The 17,977-nt window shown below is 50.8% G+C and overlaps 1 protein-coding gene across 1 annotated transcript in view; it reads left to right on the plus strand.

The window, feature by feature from the left end:
* The window catches only part of WDFY4 (WDFY family member 4), a 250,705-nt gene that overhangs the window by 217,430 nt on the left and 15,298 nt on the right, over nucleotides 1-17,977 (plus strand). Inside the window, exons 51-55 of the mRNA XM_068548935.1 lie at nucleotides 1,902-2,011; nucleotides 10,237-10,390; nucleotides 12,845-12,936; nucleotides 14,864-15,076; nucleotides 17,442-17,589. Coding sequence (XP_068405036.1) covers nucleotides 1,902-2,011; nucleotides 10,237-10,390; nucleotides 12,845-12,936; nucleotides 14,864-15,076; nucleotides 17,442-17,589 — 717 coding nt within the window. The remainder of the gene's footprint in view (nucleotides 1-1,901; nucleotides 2,012-10,236; nucleotides 10,391-12,844; nucleotides 12,937-14,863; nucleotides 15,077-17,441; nucleotides 17,590-17,977) is intronic.

The following is a 17,977-nucleotide window of genomic DNA, read 5'->3' on the forward strand; positions in this document are numbered from 1 at the left end:
TTGAATCAGTCCACGGTGGGGTGCAGCCTGGGTGATTCCAACATGAAATCAGGACTGAGAACTATGGTGCTAAGAGCTAACACCTCCATTCCCAGAGGCAGACAAAGGCAAGGAAGTGACATCCATTCAGCACTTTCTGTATGCCAGGTGCAGGCCAGCCTGCGTTCATACACACAATGGTCCTTTTTAAAGAGAAGGAAATTGGAACTCAGTTTAAGCAACTCACTCAAGCTTACGGCCTCTAAATGGCAGATCCTGCATTTGTCAGGCTCTAGAACCTAGTTCGCAAATGCTGTTCATCTGCACGTCCCCTTTACAATTTTTTGCCACCTTCACATGCCAGCTGTCCTCTTAGTGCCTTACTGTTTTCCTTTAGGTCTATTCACCTCTTAAACTTCAATGGATGTATTTTAGAGAGAACATTTTCTATCATATATTTGATGCCCGCTATATTGGTTTTCTCAAACACTTTGAAATAAACATAGCACTACTACAATAAGGAACATCCAGCCACGAACCGTGAAAACTTACCTCAAGAACCAGAGGCGGCACCTTTCAGAGGGCTCACTCGGCCCCGAGGCCCTGCCTTTGGTGAGCAGGTTCTCAGCAGGCTGAGGAGCTCCTCTGCAGCCCACACCACCCTGGGGGCCCCTGGCCCCTGCCCAGGATCCCCACTATGTGCAGGGCTGGCACTCAGACTTGTTGGGGGAGATGGGAGGAGGTGGGAGGGGTGGGCAGGCCCTCCTTGCCCTGCTTATCTCCTCCTGAGGCTAAGGTTCAACCTATATGACCCATCTCAGTCACCCCACCTGAGCCCAGGTGCTGTTCCTCTGGCTCCACCAGGCACTGCTGGATCCTTTCCAGGGAGGCAGGCCAGAGGAGCGTCAGCTCTCCCCAGCTGTGTCCCAGGCAGGGCTCACTTTGGTACCATTCTCTCCCATACTAACCTGGGCGTGCATTGGAGTCACACGTTGAGTTTGGGCCCTTGCACAAGGACATCCAGCAACCTCCCAAACACCTCTGATTGAGAGAACTCCCACAGCAGCGGGAGGGCTTAGGGCTGGGTGCGGGACTGCGGCGAGATGGCCGAGCCGACGTCTGGAGGAGCTGGTGCAGGCCTCTGCTGACCACGCCACCAGCCAGCTCTGCCGCTCACTAACGATGGAGGCAAGTCTCCGACTCGCTCTGGCTTCTTCATTTGTGAAACGGGATAATGAATAGCTCTGACTCATAGGGTGGCTGTGTGGACTCAGGGAGGGTGTGACGGAGGACACACAGCATGCACGAAGTCCACGAGTAGCAGCATCGCGACTATTCTCTGCTGGCAGGGCCCGGCCAGAGCGCTGTCTCTGCCTCAGCATTCCAGCTCCATCATACCCTGGATGGGGCAAAACGGGGAAGTTTATGCCTCTGCCATCCAGGCCCCTCTGGGAAGGAGGATACCTGAGTTCTCACTCACCCGGGGGTGTCCCTGCATTAACAAGCCCCCCTTTCTCACACAGGGACTTTTATTCGAAAAGAGGACAGGAGAGCGTGCTGCTGATGGGGCTGTAGGCACCTGAGGGCTCTCTAGGTGCCCTGAGTCAGGAGAGCAGAGCTCTGCCTCTCCGTGGATCCTCAGCACGGCCTCCTCATAGCCTGGCTCTGCCGCCTTCCTGAGGGCAGACCCCTGGGGGCTTGGCCAGTGCAACTGAGGGTCTTGAATGTGCTTTTCTCCCCCTGGTGAAAATTTGGCTGTTGGCCAAATTATACTGACATTTGTGTGCAGAACACCTAGGCTCCAGTGCCCGCAGGAGCTCTCTTAAGCAGGGCTCTTGCTGGCTGTTCTCGAGATAGCCTGCGTGTCTCCCGCCTGCCCCACAGGTGGGGACACCACCCCAGGCATGTCCTTTTCATTGCAGGAGACATGACCGTCCAGTGCCACTACTGCACTCACTACTCCTCGGCCATCATTGTTGCCTCCTACCTGGTCCGGATGCCTCCCTTCACCCAGGCCTTCTGCTCTCTGCAGGTGAGCTTCCCCGCTCCCCTACACACACACACACACACACACACACACGCACGCGCGCGCACACACACAAAGCTATCTCCCGAAGATTAAGAGCTAGGCTTGGACGAGGCAGGGACCCCACTGCTAGAAATCCAGTCTTGAGCCAGCGATTCCCACTTGACCCTGGCTCCAGGATTCCGGGCCATCCAGCCGAGGCAAGCTGCTCTTCACAGATATACCTGCATGTCTGCCCAATAGTCTTGCAGAAAGACTCTAAAAAACAAGGAATGAGATATGAGGAAAAAAATACTTAACATAAATAGGTTTTAGTGGAAAAGGAAAAACAGGAAGCTTGATGACTTCCTTGAAGGTAGGTGGTCCAAGCCTAGAAAAATAAACACAAAGAATGAAGAATGAAAAGAATATCACTTGTGACATCAGAATGCATAAAGCTATGCTAAGTACAAGCCTGAAGGCTTAAAAGTACAAACAAAATATTTTAATACTGAAGTGAACAGCTAAACTAGAGAAAGAAACTAACCAATTTGCCTACCCATAAACTAACTGACCGTCATGCCAGCTTAGGGTTGCCAGATTTCACAAATAAAAATACAGGATGCCCAGGTAAATTTGAATTTCAGATAAACAATGATTTATATTAAAAAGTTATTTGTTGTTTATCTGAAATTCAAATTTACCTGGGCATCCTGTGTTTTGTCTGGCCGCCCAATACAAGGTGAAAGTAGGCGAGTCTGACCCTGAGTGGATGGTGCTGTCCAAGGCACATGGGATTGCTGGGACAGAGTCCCTCCTGGGAGGCTGATAAGTTTTTTTCTCTCTTCTCCTCTGACTCTTATCACTGGGATCTTGCTTCAAGGTTATTCAGGGGCACAGGTTTTGACTAGGGAGAGCCGTTGGGTAGCCCAGCTGCAGACAGCTGGCTCAGCCAACTCCAAAGCGAGAACGGCACAGGGCCCAAGTTTAGGGCCTGTCTTGATTGAGGCCTTGCAAGGTTCCTACGGAGAGGAAGGCATGACCACAGTGGGTGAACAGGCTGCTGAACTTGCAGGGACTCACTCTGACAGCCGAGCGTCACCAAAGGAAGAACATGAGTGTCCCAGGAATTGTGTATTTTGGTCTGACTTCACCAGCAAGGTCACTCCTTATGGTCACGCAGATGACCTTGACCCCAACACCAAAAGCCATTCTGGGTCAGCACTGAAGCCATCTCCTGAGCCCTGGGCAGGAACGGGTAGGCAAGGTCAAGGTGCTGTTTCCAATTAGGAGCAAAATCCCTCCCGTTTTCTGATTCTTGGCGCAGTCCTCTCTCTCCTTGAAGGCATGGCTCATCTAGACATTCTATAACCCCTGTCCCTGGAAGTTCACTCAGAAATAACAAGTGTGCTTCCCCAGAGCCTTTCTCAGGCAACAAGCATTTTAAGTGAGTTTGGTTTGGAGAACAAACGGCCCCTGAGCTGTACCCCATGCCAGGGATCCCGTCCAGCTGTTCCTCATCAGTCCACAAGGAGTGACAATCCCGCTGACGATGATGGTGATGCCTCCCGTGACGGCTTCCCATCCAGGGAGTTCCGGGTGCTTTAAAAGTTTTCCCTTGCCCCTTCAGTCTCAGGAATTATAGCCCCATCTCTACCTGTTACTAAGGGTCCTCTCTGTTACGAATGAGGAGGCAGACTGAAATAGAAACAGTGAACTGTGAGATTTACATCCCAGCTCTCCCACTTAATAGACACCAAATCTTCTGCACGTTATTTTACTCTGGAAATGAGGGTTAATTATACACATCTCACTGGGCCATTGAAATTAAAGGAGGAAATGTGGGTAAAGCCCCTAGCTCAGGGCTGATGCTGCGAGGGTGATCAATCATTGTTCTTCCCTCCTTCCTCCTGCCATCAGCCAGATCTCTTCTGAGCAGGCTTGAACTGGTGCAAGCTGCTCCTCTTTGGTTTAAAGAAATTCAAGACAGTCTGGACTGCCTCAAAGCATTCCAAATGGCATGAGCCAGATGAAACAGGTGTGCTGCAAACCTACTGGGTTAAGGCCACTTTGAAGCTAGTCACAACGGGTCGGAGCTTATCTTAGTGAGGTTGGTCCAATGGTGACCAGCCCAAATTGGTTTGAGATAGTTTAAACCAGTGTGAGATGGTCAAAGGCACTTTTATCTTCTTTTATGTGGCACAGATGCAGTCATATTAGCTTGAGTTCTTTTGACTCCCTTGCTGAAGTCTGATGCGACTCCTGGTTTTTCTGGGTTCAAATCTATCAGTGGCACATTGGCTCATCCGAGTTGAAATCTCCACGATGCTTCTGAAATGGTTTTGCCTTCCTACTTTTAACTGCCTCTTCTAGTGGGTCACAACTGGTCCAGGCCTTTGGAACGAGCAGAAGAACCAACCATCTTCTGCTTTTCCCTTAGCGTAAAAGATGAATTTTAGTCTCAGGGGAATGTGTGCACAGTTACATCTGGGAGGAATGTGCTTGCCTCCCCTTTGGGAGTCCTGGGGCCTGTGCAGACCTCCTTAGGAACATTCTGGCATCTTCCTGGAGTCAGGCTTTTCCCTCCATCCCACTCTGCCTCCTGGGAGGCAGACTCGTTTTCTTCTCAAGAGACCTTTGCTTCACCCCTGTGTGGTGACAAGGAAAGGAGCCTCACTACATTCTCAGCAGCCCAAGACTTCCAGCCCCCAACCCCAGCTTGGATCATGGAGTGGAGAAGAATAGGAAAGGTGGAGAGGTGCAGAAGCCAGGCAGCGAGGCCTTTGTCACTTATCTGAGAGCAGGGACGTGCGAATGTCCAGTATTTCCAGAGCTGGTGTACCTGTAAGAGCCAGCATACGGAAGTGCATGCTCTTCCGTTCTGTATTAAACAAACTCTGCCTCTTGGCTATTATGTGACTAAGCCAGAGTGACATGCTCACTCCACGGCTCAGCTGGGATGGCTTTGGTGTGGAGAGGTGGTGCCTGTGAGTTCCCCCCGTGTGGTCTGAACGCGGGCACAGCCTTCTTTGGGCTGTGGCCTGTCCACAGGGCACGGTGCAGAGGGGCGTGGACAGCCTAAGAACTGCAGTGTGACATATTCCAATTCCTAGGTGTAAGGTTTCCTTTGTTCTCTTCACATTTAAATCTTATAAGGCTGGTCATAGAATTGATGTCTACCTCTACTGTTGCTGTGTTTGTTTTTCTGCCTCAAATCTGTTATTACAGTGATAGCCTCTTACAATCCAGAAAATGTGGCATACAGACAGTGCGACCTGAGCAGGTGGCACATGCAGGCAGTGTGACCCGGGCACAAGTCGGTTATGTGCTCTGTTAGTCCCATCCCTAGGGGTGTGAGACCACTGTCTGCCGAGCTGGGGGCTTGCCTCCCAGGACGCTGTGATTCTCAGGAATCTCGCCTACTGGGAGCCGGTGTCTGTGAGCCTTCAGTCAGCTGAGCAACCGGAAGCCACACCAGGCTGGGGCCAGGGCCCAGGCCCCTGTTTCCACCCTGGCAAGAGCACCAGTTGCTCTCGGGCCTGAGCTGGGACCCAGCCTAGGCGGGGCAGAGCAAGGCAGCCAGCGCCCCAGCGAGGGCACAGTGCCGCTGCTGCTGTATTGAATAAGAAACTGAAATCAAGTGCTGTGTTAAGTCACAGCCCGTGTGAAGTCAGCTGTTACCAGCAGTGGGGAAGGGTTTTCTGCACCATTTGAGGTGAGACAGCTGGTTTTGTGTAAGACATATGCCAGCTGCAGAGAGAAGCAAGGGCCGTGGGCAGCACTTGGCCCACCACAGGCCATCCACCTAGGGGCTCCATGGGTGCCAGCCCCGCGTGGAGTTGTGCCTGTAATAAAGGTGTAACAGTTATTACACTGACTCAAGGGGGAGCATTCGAAAAGGCACATGACAGAGTTGGCAGACCTGGCACAAAGTCCGGGCGCTGGAACTTTCTCACTGGTGGTGTTGAACACCCGAGCCTCCTTTCCTCCTCCTCGACCCCTGACTCAGTGGGTGATGAGGGCTGAGACTCAGCGCTGAGATCCAGCGTGAGAACTGTTTGCTGTGGCCGTGCGCTCCGTAGGTGTGCACGCTCCTCCCTGCAGCATAGGCAGCGCCTTTCTCCAAAGGCCACGTCCTACAGGAAGGAGAGCCAACGGCTGCTTGGGTCAGCCCGCCCTCAGTGGAGAGAGAGCAAGACAGACAAGGCAGCTGAACTGGCGCATCAGCTTCCCAAATCCACGTCGGACCGGCAGCTCGCTGAGGGGGACGCCCGAGCCCGGGAAGCCCGCACTGGCCCCTTTACTTCCTTGGTGGTGGTGTTGCCTCAAAACTGCCCTGACGACCCGCACGCTACTTCCCTCCTGCCCCGTCCCAGGACCCCGCCCCTCCTCACTTCCCCTCGTACCTCCCTTCTGCTTCTAATAACTTCCACATCCTTCATTTTCTTCTTTTGAGACCATAGTTACCTTCCCCATGCACGCTGAGGTCAGGCCCCAAGCCTAGGGTCGCTCCCAAGGTCCTGGTCTGCGAAGGGGAGGGAGGCAGCAGCCGGGCTCATTCGGTACCTCTTCCCGTGTGCCTGGCTCCAGCTGAGACATCACACACACGCACGCTCACCCACACTCTCGCACTCACATGCACACACTCTCACACACATTACAGTGTTCACACCCACAACAGTCATCCAAGGTTTGCAGAGGAGGGCATGGGACATTAAAGGGACTAAGAGACTTCCCGGAGTTCACGCTGCAAGTGGCGCTGAAATGCCCTCCCAAGTCCTCTTGGTTTTAAAGCTACGATGCTCTCTGCTCGCCCTGCACGCTGCCTCTTTGATGGACAAGCAACAGCCGCTTAGGTCAGCTGATGTACTGACAGGGCCCTGTAAGTGAATTATTTACGTGGGATACTTTTAAATTACTGGAAAGGATATGAGAAGGGGTCATCAGACTGCTCATAAAACCAATCGCGTTATTTAGGTGTGGTGGTGGGTTGATTTGGGTCAGTCCCGCTGAAGGAAGCACAGACTTTCTAGCACATGTTACCAAAACACCTGTGTTAAGAGTCCTGGAGCACATGCAGTTACTGGGCTTCCTGTGGGTGTGGGTCAAGAACTGAATTTTTTTTCAACATAGTTTCCCTCCCCTGTTGGAGAGGGTTTAAGAGTGTTACCACTGAAATGCCTATCCAGGGACACAGGTGCACATAGACTCTGTGTCCTCGTGCAAAAGGAATAACACCTTCAATATAGAAACTCCTTTCAGGTGTTATCAGTTTTAATCAATGCACCGTAATCCATGAACTTTGATTTTACCTCCTGTCAATCAATGTTCAGCAACAGTCCTTGTTGGCCACTTCTTCCCTCATTATTTTGCTTTTAATTTTGATTCACCTCTTAGTAAAACTGAGCACCTCTTAAAGGATTTTGAGGAAAGAGAGCTAGGATTATATTATTTATGAGTCCTTCAATATTCAGAATATCTTTCTGGTGTCTTTACATACGAGTAATGCCAGCTGGGCGTAAAATCCGAAGACTGTTACCTTTTGCTTCAGAAACCTCCAGACTTAGCTGCCTTGTCTTTTGGCTTTAACGTCACCTGGGAAAAGTCTTCTGCCAGTAAGAGGTAGCTCCTTTGTTGATAATAGTGGCCTTGCTATTACTTTTTTCGGTCTGTTCGGATACATGTTGGATTCATTATTCTTGATATTCAAGAGTATCGGCGGAATCGATTTAGGAGCAGATCTTGGCCCAGTAATTCTCTCTGGTCACTTCGTTTCCGTCCAACCTCAGACCTAGTTTTGTTGTTGCTTTATTTTGTTTCAGACTTTCCTTATGGAGATACTCTGTAAACCCTGATTGTGCTTCTCTGCCTCACTCCTTCTCTCCCTTTCTTTCTTCTATCATCTCTTCCTTTCCTCCTTCCTTCCCTTCCTGAGAACCAAGTCCTGGTGGGATTTCTTGATGGCAGCCACCAGAGTTTGTGTCAACCCACAGACTTACATATACGAGTTACAAAGCAGCTCCACTTCTCCTTCCAGGGAATTTGGCATTTCTTTTGTACTGCAGAAGTGAGCAAACCCATTAATTTTGAAACAAATGTATGCAAATACATTTATTAATATAGGAAGTAGGAAAATCAGTTATTGCTTCCTTTATAAATAATACAGGCTTAAGTTTTAAAGATATTACTTTTGCTAAAATGTATTAGACAGCTGTGAAAAAAATAACATTTTTCTTTGTGGTAATATCTTTAACCAGATTTGTAGCACTAACAATATTTCCTATGTATATATTATTTTTATTCAATACAGGTAATCTTTTTATTACCAAATCATATTGTTTCTCAGGAGATTACCATCAGCACTCATAAAAGCTGCAAAAGGAAAACGGGACGACGAGAAGGCATCAATCTCCCGCAGATGTAAGGCGCAGGCTGCAGATTAAATACGCAAAGCTCCTAATACATTTCAATGAGCGACTTGTTAGGGGCAGATTTATTTAGAATCACTCCCCCCTCATTTTGTTTCCATTTCAATTTGAATCTGATGGTGGGCGTCATCCCCTAATTTTAACCAAGAGCAAAGCCATCTTGGAGAAAAGCCACATCTTTAAGCTGACCAAGCACTGTGTTTGGTTGCAAACCCAGGGGTTACTGGGTTTCTTGGTGTCCTTGACTCCGTGCAGAGGATGACTTGTGGGTTTCACTGGATCCTCACATCTGACTCAGAAAATTGACCAGCCGGCCAGGATGCCCCGGTGTGGCCTCCCTCAGGTGTGTGGCAGGTTCTTCCTTCTCAGAAAGAGCTGAGTCCCCTTGGCCACACATAGTAGATCATATGCCCCAGGTCCAGGATTCCCCCCGGTAACTGGCATAAGGGCAAAGCATGCCCTTTGGAGTGGCATCCGTGGGTTTTGACCCCAGCTCTGCCATTCATTTCTTTTGGAAAAATTAATAAACTTTGAGAAGCCTCAGTTTTCTGGCCTGCAAAATGGAAATACCAATCCCTTCCTGATGCACCTTCTGTGAGGACAAAGAGAGAGCATCTCTGCGTGTGTAAAGTGCTAGCGTATTCTTTACCCTTCATCCGCCGCTGCCGATGGGAAATCTCGGCCCCCTGAAGATTGAAGGGAGCTGATGGGGCAGAGGAGGGCGCTGGCATTCTGGGTTCTCCGCCTTTGTTCTTGGGGCCATATGTGCACTCTGCAGAGGGTGGCAGAAAGAAGGCAAGTTCTGGCTGTACAAAAAAGGCCCAGTTTCTATGGGGACAAGTGAACTATTGAATTCCAGGGAAGAGGTGTCCCTCGGGCGTCCCTAAACTTAAGCAGACAGACCCATATCCCCAGTTTCAGAAACTCTTTTCTGAAGTCCCTCTGCCCACAGCGTCTTCAGTTCTCCAACTGGCACCTCTCTGCCTCCTCCCAACACTCAAGATCACCTGATGAATAAGGGTATCATCAACTGAAGAGATTTGATAATTCAGATTAGAGGAGCAGAGAATCCAAGGAAAGAATTTGCCTTAAGTCTAAATTGGTCCAATCCCAGTTGCCAAGCTCGGGACTGCATCGAGCCACCTGTGGAAATGGGCCTTGGAAACAAGGCTGGCCTTGGTGGGTGCTGCATGCAGCACCACGTGCCTCCAGTTCGCCATCCTCAGACCTGTTCTCGCTTGTCAAGGCTGCTGTGTTATATGCCACCAGGGCCCTGACCTGACCTGCTTTCCTTGCAAGGTCTTGCCCTCTGCTGAGAACATTTGACGTTTTCTCTGTCACTAGGCTTGCAGATTCACCAGGGGTCGACTTCTCCAGGAAATTTTCCCACACATAGAATGTCTGACCCACTTCTCATCCTGTAGCTGGTCCTTTGTATCCTGTCTTTATGCCTGATTCAGAGCTGACCTTCGGCAAATGTGGGAGATGGTCAGATGCACGACTGTGGTTTCCTGTCTCTGATCTGAACTCCAATTTTCAAACTGGGAAAACATTGCTCCCTTTATCACAGTGGATCATGCATCCTCCGTGGAAGCTCCTGTTGTAGGGTTCCAGAGAGTAGTTGAGGGAATAGATGCCTGAAGAAACCATCACACGCGTGCATGGACTGACTCACGCACGTGTGTGTGTGGGTGAACGAAAGGTTCTAACGGCGAAACCCGTGCCTCGGGGACAGAGTGGACGAAGGGGGCCCACACTAGTGACGCCTGTGCACCCCGAGTTCTCACTGCATGCAGCTGATCATGTCGCCCCTTTCCTGCTTAGGGTGGAAGCTTTGATGTGGCAGATAGAATGTTCCACAGCATGAAGAAAGCATGGGAGTCAGCCTCCAGAGAGAACATGAGTGACGTCAGGGAGCTGACCCCGGAGTTCTTCTACCTGCCCGAGTTTCTGACCAACTGCAACGCCGTGGAGTTTGGTGAGTGGAGCCGGGGAGAGGCTGCAGGGGCCGGGCAGCTCGTGGGTCATGACATCAGTGTCTTTGCTGAGCAGCTAAACACACAGGCCCTCACCAGACTGATACGGTGGGCAGATTGCCGTGAGGCCTCCACTGGGTGGCGGCACCTGACAAGGAGGTGGGAGCTGAGGAAGGACACAGCCCCAGGGCTGCAGGACCACCAAGCCACGGTGCTACCCACGACCTCCTGCCAAGGGTCCCCAGGCCTCAGTCTGCAGTGGGACGGCGACCAGGGGGCAGGAACCCTCGCTGTTAGCCAGGCCTGTCACTGCCCTGCTGTGTACCTCAGGCGAGCCCCGGCCCCTCTCTGCCCCATTTTCCTCCAAGTCCCACAGATGGGTTAGCCTGGACCCTGTGAGCAGGACCCAGAGATCCTGCATCTCCCAGCACAGACTGCTAGGGTGTCCGTGGGCAGTTGTATGGGCACCCTTGGTGGTTCCTTCTCTTTCCTGCCCTCCAGGCCCCACTCCAGGGTGAGCCATGCTTTTTTACCTACTGCTTTAGAGGAGGGACAAAAATTTCAGGAAGCCCCAGTGGGCAGGCCCCCTGGTGACTACGTGTACCTTGGGAGCCTCCACTGTAAACATCAGGGTGACTTGCGGAGGGGGTGTGTGGTCAGAGCCCCCAGCAGGGCGTGGCCCTCCCCACCCAGAGGTGCGGGATGGACTCTCCCACCCTGAGGAGGGCACTCGTGACCCAGTGCCAGCAGACACCTGGTGCCCCAGAGCTCCCCTTCCTCAGGGCCCTCCTTCTTCCTCCGAACAGCACACGTGGGCCTGCACCTTGAGCCAGACCAGGTGCGGGCCCAGGGGAGCACAAGTGAGGAGATCCAGCCCCTGACTCAGGCACCCACCTCTTGTGCAGTGGTCTGCAGACAGAATACCAGTGGAGCATTCAAAACATGCCCAGGCCCAGGCCTGTCGAGTCTGAGCCCGTGGAACTTGGCCGCCTCGGCAGTGTTCAGATTCTCAGATGCTTCACGTGCATCAGGGATGAGAACCTGACAAATGTAAAGGGCAGTTCCCACAAGATGTGATGAGGTCCATGAAAGGAGTAAATCAGGGACGGTGGAAGCTGAGAGGAGGGGTCCCAGCCGACCTGAGGTGAGGGGGCCGCTGGAGGGAGGGCACCAGACCTCCTTGGAGGTGAAGGCTGGCTCTCTGCCGAACGGGACGTGCTCAGCAGCAGAAGGGCACCAGACCTCCTTGGAGGTGAAGGCTGGCTCTCTGCCGAACGGGACGTGCTCAGCAGCAGAAATGACCTGCACACCAGGGACCACGTGTCCTCAGGGAACTCAGGAAACCAAGTGGCTATTAAGCACCTACTGCATTCAGGCACTTTTTAGACACTGAGGATTTAGTTGGGTGTCCTGGGGCGGGATTGCCCTGAAGGTGTTTATATTCTGTGTGGGGACAGGGGTAGGAGATAGAAAGTATAGACAACGAAATAAACTAAATACTCTTCAATGCTGAGAAGTCCTATAAGGAAAGAAAGTAGGAAAGTGGTTTGAGGTGACTTAGAGGCCCTGTGTTACTGTGGTCCCCAGGAAGGAGCTGCCTGAGGAGGTGACAGGTGAGCTGAGACTGAATGATGAGAAGGGCCAGGCCAGGCCAGGCCAGTCCTGCAGGCCAGAGAGAGAGGACGTTTTCACCCCAGTTGCACCGTGAGGGCTCTGGAGGGTTTCAGCAAGGCTATAGCTTGTGTTTACTGAGCAACCACCATATGCGTGGAACTATTCTAAGCATGTTATGTGTATTTTCTCTTCTAATCCTTGTACCAGCCTGGGAGGTAATGGGTAGGAAAGTGACTCCCCAAGAGGTTAAGCAACTTGCTCAAGGTTGTGTGGCTAATGTGGAGGAGAGAGACTCGGGCTTGAAGCCAGGCTCCTCTTCTTGGTGTCTGGGGAAGGTCCCTCCGAAAACCTCCTATCTTAACTTTAAAGTGGAGAGAAAATGCATAAATTATAGAGTTGAATGAAGAGTCAATAAGACAATGCGTGCCAAGCACCTAGCATGGTGCCCTGGCATAGCGGTAGGTGCTCATAGTACGATAGCTTTCATTGTTACTGCTATTACCTCCTTATTTAGCACTGTATAAAAAGCACCTGGATGAAAAGGCATAGAGTAGAGGGGAGGAAGACGCACAGACGATGATGACACAACAATCATTTTATGTGCGGGCACTACCTGGAAGCAAGTAGGGTCTTATGGAAGCCTGAAGGGGTGGAGGGCTTAGAACCCCAGTAGGAGTATTCCAGGCAGAAAGGGTGGGGTCACTCCCCACAGAGGAGGCAGGAAGCAGTGTGGTCTATGCAAGAATCGGAGTACTAGACAGCACAGTGTTTACACCCCTTGGTTCCTAGCCCAGTTTGGGCTCCCATTTATCCAAAGCCTTGCTTTTTCTCACCCCATCCAGGCTGCATGCAGGACGGGACAGCACTGGGGGACGTGCAACTCCCTCCCTGGGCTGATGGGGACCCACGGAAATTCATCAGCCTGCATAGACAAGTGAGTTGAGTGGGGTCATGGCAGAGTCCGTGGTATCCTGAACGAGGACCTCAGGGTGCCCTCAGTGTTCATTGAGGCTTTCTGCCCGAGTGAATGGCTGTGATAAGCACTTCTGAGGCTCTTATGTCTGGAGGGCCCAGAGAAGCAACTGGGCCCCGTGCCCCGGGTTGGCAGGAGAAGGCTTGGGTTCTGGGCTCTTTTAAGAGCTCCATTAGGCTTTGCCTTTGTGCCAATTTGTTGTGGGACTCATGGGGGAAGCAAATTCAGATTCTTGTTGGATGGAGGGCAAGTCAGTGCCCTTAGCCAACTCTACACACAGGGCCAAGCCCTGGGCCATGTTGCCCAGTATAGGTCAGGGGGCTGGCGGCTCCAAGGGGCTCCCGCTGGCCAAAAGATTTGCCAGGACTGGGGAGGACTTGACTTATTACGCAGAAAGGCTGATGTGGGTAGAGGCCAGAGACCATTTGGGGACACGTATCCTGGATCGAATACCTGGGTTAGCATAAACACGCGACAATATGTTCAACATAATTAGTCATCAGGGAAACATACACTAAAACCACGAGATGTTACTACACATTCACAGGAATGGCTAAGATTAAAAGTACTGCTAAAACCAAGAGTTAAGCAAGGATGTGGAGCAACCAGAACTCATCATGCATAGCTGGTGGGGAAAAAATGTGTATAGCCACTTTGGAAAAGAGCTTGGTAATTTCTTATGAAGTTGAAGATGCTTTTGCCATATTGCCCAGCAATTCCACTTGTAGGTGTTTACCCAAGAGAAATGGAAATTTTCCACAGAAAGATGTGTACATAAATATTCATCAGTTTTATTTATACTAGTCAAAAAGAAAAAAACAACCCAAATGTCTATCACTGGTAAATGGCTAAACAAGTGATACATCCATACAATGGAATATTACTTAGCAACAAAAAGGAACAGATCATGGGTACATGAAGCAACAGGATGAATCTCGGAAGCATTGTCCTAAGCAAAAGTAGCCAAAACCCAAAGCTACATACTATGGGATTCTATTTTTGTGACTTGTTGGAAAAGGTAAACTGTGGAAGCAGAAAGCAGATCAGGGGTTAGTCTGGAGTAGGAGATGAGCAAAAAGGAGTAGAAGAGAACTTTTTGAGTTGATGTAAATATTCTATATCTTGATTATGGTGTTGGTTACATGACTACATGCATTTTTTAGGACACATTAAACTGTACATTTAGGGCAAATTTTATTGTATGTGAATTACACCTAAAAAAGGAAAAAAAAAAAAATTGGCAGCAGGCCTGACTAGTAACAACAAAGCTGTGTCTTTTCCTCTGTCCTTCTCCCTTGGTGAGGAGAAAGTTCTTCCCTGGTTTATCCTTGCCTCTGGAAATTCGGTAACGGCAGTCATCACACCTCCTGTGGCATTTCCCACGTGTGGCCTTCTCAAAACCACTTTGGCCATGTGCCTCAGAAAATTAACCTGGCCCAGGTGACCTGATTTTCCCAAGCCCAAGTGTAAGTGTGCATGTCCTCCCAGAGGATCGCTAAGGGGAGCCCAGACAATTCCAAATGAACATCTTTGGGTTCTGGGGACCAAGCTTTGGAACTGGGCTCTACTCAGCAGAAACGGGTGCCATCTCTCAGGTGAACTGGGACATCAAGACACTGGCCCACGTTTCTTCTTGCTCAAGGTTATCTTATGGACTGGATAGGCTAGTCAGACCTGTTGTGCCACGCTAGCTGGAGGCAGGAATTAGGTGGTCCTCAGATGGGCTGCAGGTGTGCTGCTTAGTGCTCATCCAGCCCAGGGAGGCATCACTCATCTTTCCTGTGCTGATCTGGCGTCCTGAACCACATGCCCCGTCCTGATCTGGGCAGAGGGCCCATGAGTCCATGAGACACCTGTGTTTTTCATGCTCTTTGGGTTTTGGTTCCAGGCTTTGGAAAGTGACTTTGTCAGTGCCAACCTGCACCACTGGATAGACCTCATTTTTGGGTGCAAGCAGCAAGGGTCAGCCGCAGTGGAGGCTGTTAATACCTTCCACCCCTACTTCTACGGTGACAAAATGGACCTCAGCAGCATCAGTGACCCCCTGATCAGAAGCACCATCCTGGGGTTCGTCAGCAACTTTGGACAGGTGCCCAAACAGGTACAGCATGCCATGGCCTTCGTCTTGCTTTCTCAAAAGAGTGTGTGCAGGGTGAGCTTGGATGGGAGAGAGAGTGAGGAGTAAGCAAGGACTAGAGAGGCAAAACGGTCCTCAGTCATCTCCCTACGCCTTTGATGTCACGGCTTAACCCTCCATTACCATCTGATGTCGATGGAGGCGATGATATCGTTAATGATAATGATGAAGGCGACACCCATCTGTGACCCATGTGATAGACTCTATGATAAATACACAGGATATAATTCTTTATATGTGTATCTACCCTGTAGGGTTGTTGTGAAGATCCAAAGAGTTAGGATACCAAGTGCTTGAAAGTGCCTGAAATACTATTAGCCTTCAACAAATGTTAGTTATTCGTGTGATTACCTCACTGAATCCCCTCATAAGCTCTGGGTATGGGGATTATACAGATCAGGAAACTGAGGCTCAGAGAGGCTAAATAAATAACTTGCCTACAGTTGCACCATTAGCAGGTGACGGCGGCGAGATCTCACCCCATCTGTCTGGCTCCAAAGCCTATGCCATATTGACCCCATTGTGAGAGCATCCAAGTTCTGCCCCAGGGCCCCTGGTGAAATGGTAGGGGTCTTACATGGGCCTTTTGCTCCATCACCTCCATCCACATCAGGATAGTCCCGTAGTGATGTGAGGCTGTGCCTTTACAATGACATCCTGATGCTTATTTAACTGATCTCAGCCCTCTTCAACTTCAGACTCCCATTTGGTGTAGAGATGTTTTATCCCTGAGCACAGCCACCTGGGTTCAGAAGCACAGCCCCACGGACTGTGGGGTCCCAGCCTGGGCAGTCAGGAACCACACTAGGAAATGAGTGCGTAGACCCAGTCAACTCCAGAACCATCCTGGGCCTCAGCCTTCCCCACATGTAACCATGAGGCTTGGACGGGCTCATCTAATAACATCTCTTCTGTCTGGCCTTATTGTGACATGCTCAGGTTTGCTCAGCTCCTAGGTAAGGGAAACATGGAAGGGCCTGAGGGTGACTTGGAGAACAGACCGCACATCCAAGTGCGGGTTTGGCCAAGGAAGGCTTTGTAGAAAGGAGAGAATTTCAGGAAAGAAGGTTGGGTAGCCAAATGGTTTCATTTTTTTAATTTTAAAAATATTATAATACAGATGAAACAAATGATTCAAAGTAATAGTCCACAAGCAAAAATATTTTCACATCAGTGGGATCATGGAATGCACACAATTTAAATTCTGGTTTTGCTTAATGAGATATTATATGAGCTTGTAAAAAATATTTCTAAAAAATCATCAGAATTAGAATTAGAATTCCGCAAGTGGTCCCAGCCTGAAGACAAGATTAAAATGCTTCAGGACCACGCACTGTTCTATCAAGGGGCTGTGCCTGCAAAAGCTATTACAGGGACCCAGCCTGTGGTGCTTTCGTTATGCTGCTGTGAGAGGAGAACGTTCTTTAATGCTCATTTAGAAATCATCGTTCTGATTTCTGTTTGTATTGATCACCCACCCAGCTTTTCTAGACAGTCTAGCATCTGATCGAGGGTTATAACTGAACCAAGGCTGCTCCGAGACCCCCGGGCTGCCTGCTGAGCCCCACCTCTGCCTGTGCACCCAGCCGAGGCCAGCTCCCCCCATATCATGGCGCCCCATGGATGTTTCCATCTGGGAGCAGAGGAATGTGCTGGATGGCTGGAGAAAGCAGCGCGGCACAAGCCCAGTCTGGGAGGGGAGGGTGGAGAGCTGGAGCTGGCCTCAGCTGCACTCTCTGGCCCGGCGGCACTTCATGCTTTGTCGAGTTTGGCATTAGGGACAATTTGACAGCAGAGATCTAAGAAAAATGAAAATAAGAAAGGCTGCTAATGGGGTTTGCCTGTGCTCTTTGGAATAGTTGAAAGGATGCTATTAAAGAATTCTGTGTTGATGCCCAGATGGATGGGCCTGCAGAGAGTTTGTAAGGAAAAGGGGAAAATATGAGAAATAGCTCAAGCAAATGAAGAGAGACGTGATCTACGGAGGAAAGGGGATCATTCTGACCCTATGACATGAGAGGCAGCTCTCCCAGGGATCAGGGGCTCCTCGGTGAGGTCATCCTTTTCTCAAGCAGCTTGGAGAAGAAGACAGATTTGGCAACCAGGAGGGCTCTCTGCCAGCCCTGCACCGTGACCTTGAGAAAGTAGAGCCCCAGACCCCTCACCGGCAACATCCGAAGGTCGAGCCAGATGGTTCTGTTTCAGCTCACCTCAGCCCAGGCAGCTCCCAGGCCAGAGGAGCAGCTGTGACTTGCCTGAGGACGACTCCCCTTCTGTCCATCTGTCCTAATGACCCATGTGGTGCGTGTCTGTCTCCTTGCCTCTGCAGCTCTTTACTAAACCCCACCCGGCCAGGACCACTGCAGGGAAGGCTTCCCCTGGAAAGGACGCCTCCACACCTGTGAGCCTGCCCGGTCACCCACAGCCCTTTCTCTACAGCCTGCCGTCGCTGAGGCCCTCCCAGGTCACAGTCAAAGGTGAATACCTGGCCCTGCTTCGTTTGGTGCCCTGTCCCACAGCTGTCCCTTCAGTGACCAGTGTTCCTCTGGAGGTTCAGGGGCACAGGCCCAGGCAGGGGCTTGGGGGCTGATTCTGCATGGCGTAACGGGAATCTCCAGGCGTAACGGGAATCTGGGCAGACCTCTGCTCTGGAAGTGTCTGGGACCGCCTCTGTTACACCCTGACTTCTGAAGACCCACCCGTCCGTCTTTCTGTCTGTCTGAGACACGCACCCCCCTCTTTCATGTACACACATATATGAACACACACATGCCAACACACATGCACACGCGTGCGTGCACACACACACACACACACACACACACACACCCCCCTCCTCACCTCCAGAGCCAAGTGGGAGGTCCC

The sequence above is a fragment of the Eschrichtius robustus genome, chromosome 7 (assembly GCF_028021215.1).
Source record: "Eschrichtius robustus isolate mEscRob2 chromosome 7, mEscRob2.pri, whole genome shotgun sequence".
NCBI lineage: Eukaryota > Metazoa > Chordata > Mammalia > Artiodactyla > Eschrichtiidae > Eschrichtius > Eschrichtius robustus.